Raw genomic sequence first — 4,843 nt, 5'->3', positions numbered from 1 at the left:
CCTGCACCTCGCACGCCCGGGCTGCTCGGCTGGCTGGATGTGGTTCCTCTGGTCCCTCTCGTGGTCCTGTGTCCGGGGGATGGGCCCTGAGAACCCGCAGACATCCCGCTCCCCCGCTTCTTGAACGTGGGGCCTTTGCAGTCCTGACCTCCCCAAATGTGGAGTAGGAATGGCTCCGTACTGGAAGAATCAGGCGTGTCTGATGTGCTCACCTAGTGTGCTTATCAGTGTTTTACTCAGTGAAACGCAAGGGCAAACTATCACACATCTAATTTTCACGTTAAGCAGATAAAAGCTGGTGGCCCCCTACCTGCACGTGAATAAGCCTGCATTGAATCGGCTTGGCCGAGCACAGACCTAGCTGCAGGGAGGGGACGGGAGACACTGATAAGGTGGTCAGCTGGGGCTCTCTCCGGACGTGGGGTCTCGGATAAGAGGGAGAAGGACCACTAAGCATCGTCTGTACTCCCATTGACCATTACTCCCCTGAAAGCCAAGCCCCTTGGAAAGAAAATGTTTAAGGTGAACCATGTTGACAGGCTCTGCCTCGCGCCCCGCTCAGTGTATTTGATGGGTCACTTTCTCCTCTCTCCCCAGAGTTAATCGAGTACTTCAAGTCTCAGATGAAAGAAGATCCCGACATGGCCTCGGCCGTGGCTGCCATTCGGACCCTGCTGGAGTTCTTGAAGCGCGACACCGGTGAGGGTCACCCCGCACACACCGGCCCCAGGACAGTCTCCTGACAACTGTGAGAGGCGGAGAGAGTGAGAGAGACGTGTCCCCGCGTGAGGTGCTGTCACCCCAAGCTCAGCCTCTGCCTTCACTGCAGCCTTCCTTTCAGCCTGGAGGGAGCCCGCAAGTTACTACTGTTAAACGGGTTCCCTCTCACAGATGAAGTAGACTTTGAGTCAGAAGGGACCGCTCTATATCCAAGTCCCCGTGAAGCTTAAATCACAGCAGTAGGTCAGCTTTCCAGTTGTGTATAGAGCTGTCCGGTGCCAGATTCTCTGCAGATGCCACAGAGAACGTTCTAGAATAAATTCTGGCAGTAAGTCTGTTCATCCCGATCGCCTGCCAGTTCAGGCATTCCAGTTGTGAGCATGTGGGTGTAGCATGGTATCTTGTGAAAGGGAAATGACAAGCCTTCTTTGATCCAAGGGGCTGGCCAGGAGACACCTGTCCCCAGGACGACCTCCAGTGTCTTCTCCTTGTGCTCCCAGTAACTTCCAAACACCTGGTCCTCACCTACCGCGGCTGCTTAATGTCCTCCGTGCTCGCTCTCTCTCGGCCTGCGCATTGGCCGTGCTGGCCTCTCAGACCTGGTTTGTGCCCACCTCGTGGCTTTTGTATTGTCATGATCTGCCCCTGGGCCTTTCCCACTGGATCTTTATGCAGCTGGATCCTTCCCTCTTAAAGGGCCCGCACTCCAAGAAGCCATCCCCGCTCACTTTACCATCGCCCCACCTTTCTTGTCATGTTTCTCTTTCCCGTCCTTGTTACACTCTGTAATGAACTTCCCTGTTTCGCTGGGAACTTGTTTCTTTGCTGCCTCTTCCCCTAGAGAGAGTTCATCAGAGCAGGGATCCTGTCTGCCTTGGTCACTGATGTATCTCTGGCATCTGGTCTAGCATAACTGTGCAGAGTAGATGGATGAATGAATGAATGAATGAATGAGTGAATGAATGACAGGCCCACCGAGGGGCTGTGATACTAAGATGGACGTCACATTTCTCGCGTGATCAATCCAGGGGAGACGATCCAGGGCCTGAGAGCGAATCTCACCAGAGCCATCGAAACCCTGTGCTGCGTGGACTCCTCCGTGGCCGTGTCCTCAGGCGGGGAGCTCTTCCTGCGCTTCATCAGCCTGGCGTCCCTGGAATACTCGGTGAGCCCGCCCCGTTCCTGTCTGCTGCTGTTCGGCTGCAGACATGCTCCGCTTTCCCTGGACCCCCTGCCCTCATGTGGCTCCTCCCTCCCTAGGATTACTCCAAGTGTAAAAAGATCATGATTGAGCGGGGAGAGCTTTTTCTCAGGAGAATATCACTGTCGAGAAGTAAAATTGCAGATCTGTGCCACACGTTCATCAAAGACGGGGCGGTGAGTAGATACCACCAGTATGGTAACGGGGAGCGAGGGCTTTGGACTGACGACTCCCGGGTGAATTCCTGCCCCTGCCCCTTCCGCGCCGTGTAACCCCTCTGTGCTGCAGCGCACTTGTTGCTAAATAAGCGGGATCACAGCACCTACCTCGCCGGGTTGTTGCGAGGTAACCAGGTGGTATGTGCAAGGACTGTGCTGGGCCTGGCACACAGTAGGCACGACATAAATGTAGATACGGCCATAGATGGTTGTCACTTTAAGCAGGCAGAGAAAAACACTGGGACGGAGTGGATGAGCCTTGATTTAATGAGATGCCTTAAGGAGTGTTTGTTACTGGGTCTGTGCTAAGTTGGTACAAAATACAGCAGCTCCCATCACTGGCTGATGCTGCCGTCTTCCTGGCAGAGGGTAGCCCTGGGTTGAGGTTTTTCTGAACCTCATTTCAATGACCAGGGAGGAGCGAGGAGCTGCAAGTGAAGGCGGTCGCCCGGCCCAGGGCTCGTAAGACGCTTCTTGCCACCAGCACACTTCCTTCCGCGTCACCCGCTCCCGAGCATGAGACACTGCGTGCACCTGGAGTGCCGGGGGCGGGGGGGCACGTCAGGCCGCCCCTGACGGAGCGTTCTCGTCCACAGAGGATCCTGACCCACGCCTACTCCAGAGTGGTCCTGAGGGTCCTGGAAGCGGCTGTGGCGGCCAAGAAGCGCTTCAGTGTGTACATCACCGAGTCGCAGCCGGACTTGTCCGGGCAAGTACCTCCGCACTGGGTCCTGCGCCCGGCAGTCATCCTAAGGGCGGACTGTGGGCTAGAGGCCATTGCAAGGAGCCAGGGCGTGCCCCGACCCGCAGCGTCCCGGCTGCCTGCCTGCCAGTTCCCACCCGGGGAAAGCCACGAGGCACAATGGGTCGCAGTGCGGGCCCCAGGGGTGACCTAGCAGCTCAGTCAGAGATCAGCAACTTCATCAGCTCCGTGACTCGTCATACTTCCCTCTGGAACTTTCTTGGGTTTTAGCTGATGTTCTCAAAATGTCATTTGCAGTAAGAAAATGGCCAAAGCCCTGTGCCACCTCAACGTCCCCGTCACCGTGGTCCTGGACGCCGCTGTTGGGTAAGCGCCAGCGTCCCCGGCTGCGATGACGGCCCCCACCCCTCCCAGGGCTGGCCGGGAGCTGGGTTTCCGGGTTGGAGGCCCGAGTCCCAGTCATAAACCTGCACTGGAAGGCGCCCGCCTCTTAATTAATAGCTGCCTGAAACCAGCAAGCTCGTTACAGGCCTTGATGGCGCACACAGACGCCAGGCAGGAGGGCGCTAGCAGGGCGGCAACGGGAGCCGTTCGCGTCACCTCTGGTGCAAGGGCGGGGGGCGAAGGTCAGGGTAAGGTCAGCAGAGGGTGGGTGCTCCCCCTCCATCCGAGGACACGGTGCCCTCTGTGGCCCTCGCCTCCTTCGTCTCAGCCATGCATCTAAGCCGAGGCCGCATGCCAGCGAGCCTCCCAAGGGAAAACGGGAGTCTCTTACAGCGGAAACGCGTAAGGGAGGGAGGGCTGTTTGATGGGCATTTGCAGCGTTCTCCCGGCGGCTGGCTTTAGGTGAACTGGCCTCCACGCACCTGAGAGCACATCAGGCCTTTAGGTCCCGGGTCTGTGTGTGTGGAAGCAGAACAGGGAACAGCACCACGTGGAAGGTGGCAGCCCGCCTGCAGGTCTTGCTCAGGTTCACACGTTTGTGCACACTGGGTGGCGGCGTGACGTGGGGTCATGATGGACACGGGTTTTAATGCGCTGACGGCAGTGCCAGGGCCACCTCGTGTTAAGTGCCCTGTGAAGCACGTTAGTTACAGGAGGAACTCACCAGGTGGAGATGAGGATTAACCTTCGCAGGGGAGGCCTAACGAGCGGAGAAAGGAGCGTAAACATGTCTCCTTACCTTCCTCAGCTACATCATGGAGAAGGTGGACCTGGTCATAGTGGGTGCAGAGGGAGTTGTTGAAAACGGAGGCGTTATCAACAAGGTAGGAGCCTCAGTCACCGTTCCCTCCCAAGGGTGGCGGTATACCGCGGGCCTAGGTCTCAGCAGCCATGCTGTGCGTTCGCTGCACAGTCATGTGATCCTCCTTTGCCCACCCCCTTGCTTCCCTGTCCCAGAAGCCATTGCAGGGGTCAGCCCAGTTTTGGTAAAATTCCCTTCTGCTTCGGAGACTCATCCATGTAAAGTAGGGAGTGTATTTTCTGTTTCCTCAAAACATGTTTTAACTGAAATTGGGGTTTTTGGCTGGTTTTTCTTTTCTGTTCAGTGTATCTGACATGAATAGAATGTGTTAAAATTTCTCTGTCCAGCCCGGCCGGTGTGGCTCAGGGGCTGAGCATCGACCTACGAGGTCATGGTCAGTTCCAGTCAGGGCACGTTTCACAGCAGGACGTGGTATTCGGTGGCTGTGACCTGCATTTCCCTAATGACCCTGGGCGCTGAGCATCTTTTCCTGAGTTTATTGGCCGTTGTGTATCTTTGGGAGAATATCTACTGTTTTCCTTTTTAAAAGCTCCTCTGCTGTAGTTCTGAAGTCAGAATTACGTGTGCTTTCTGTGGCCTCCCTTGACCTGCTGTCGGTCTCACCGGCTCCCCTTTCCCCGCCTTCCCAGATCGGAACCAACCAGATGGCCGTGTGTGCCAAAGCACAGAACAAGCCCTTCTACGTGGTGGCGGAGAGTTTCAAGTTCGTCCGGCTCTTCCCACTAAACCAGCAA

General features: G+C 56.5%; 1 protein-coding gene across 1 annotated transcript in view; it reads left to right on the top strand.

Annotated features, from left to right (window-relative positions):
- Positions 1-573: 573 nt before the first annotated feature.
- EIF2B1 (eukaryotic translation initiation factor 2B subunit alpha) overlaps positions 574-4,843 on the top strand; it is a 7,858-nt gene continuing 3,588 nt past the window's right edge. The window contains exons 1-6 of the mRNA XM_006768750.2: positions 574-699; positions 1,749-1,885; positions 1,981-2,097; positions 2,736-2,848; positions 3,140-3,208; positions 4,035-4,110. Coding sequence (XP_006768813.1) covers positions 624-699; positions 1,749-1,885; positions 1,981-2,097; positions 2,736-2,848; positions 3,140-3,208; positions 4,035-4,110 — 588 coding nt within the window. The 5' untranslated portion in view covers positions 574-623. The remainder of the gene's footprint in view (positions 700-1,748; positions 1,886-1,980; positions 2,098-2,735; positions 2,849-3,139; positions 3,209-4,034; positions 4,111-4,843) is intronic.

Source organism: Myotis davidii, unplaced genomic scaffold, assembly GCF_000327345.1.
Source record: "Myotis davidii unplaced genomic scaffold, ASM32734v1 scaffold43, whole genome shotgun sequence".
NCBI classification, from domain to species: Eukaryota; Metazoa; Chordata; class Mammalia; order Chiroptera; family Vespertilionidae; genus Myotis; species Myotis davidii.
Note: the sequence above shows the minus strand (reverse complement) of the source record. Positions and strands in the feature narration are given on the sequence as shown.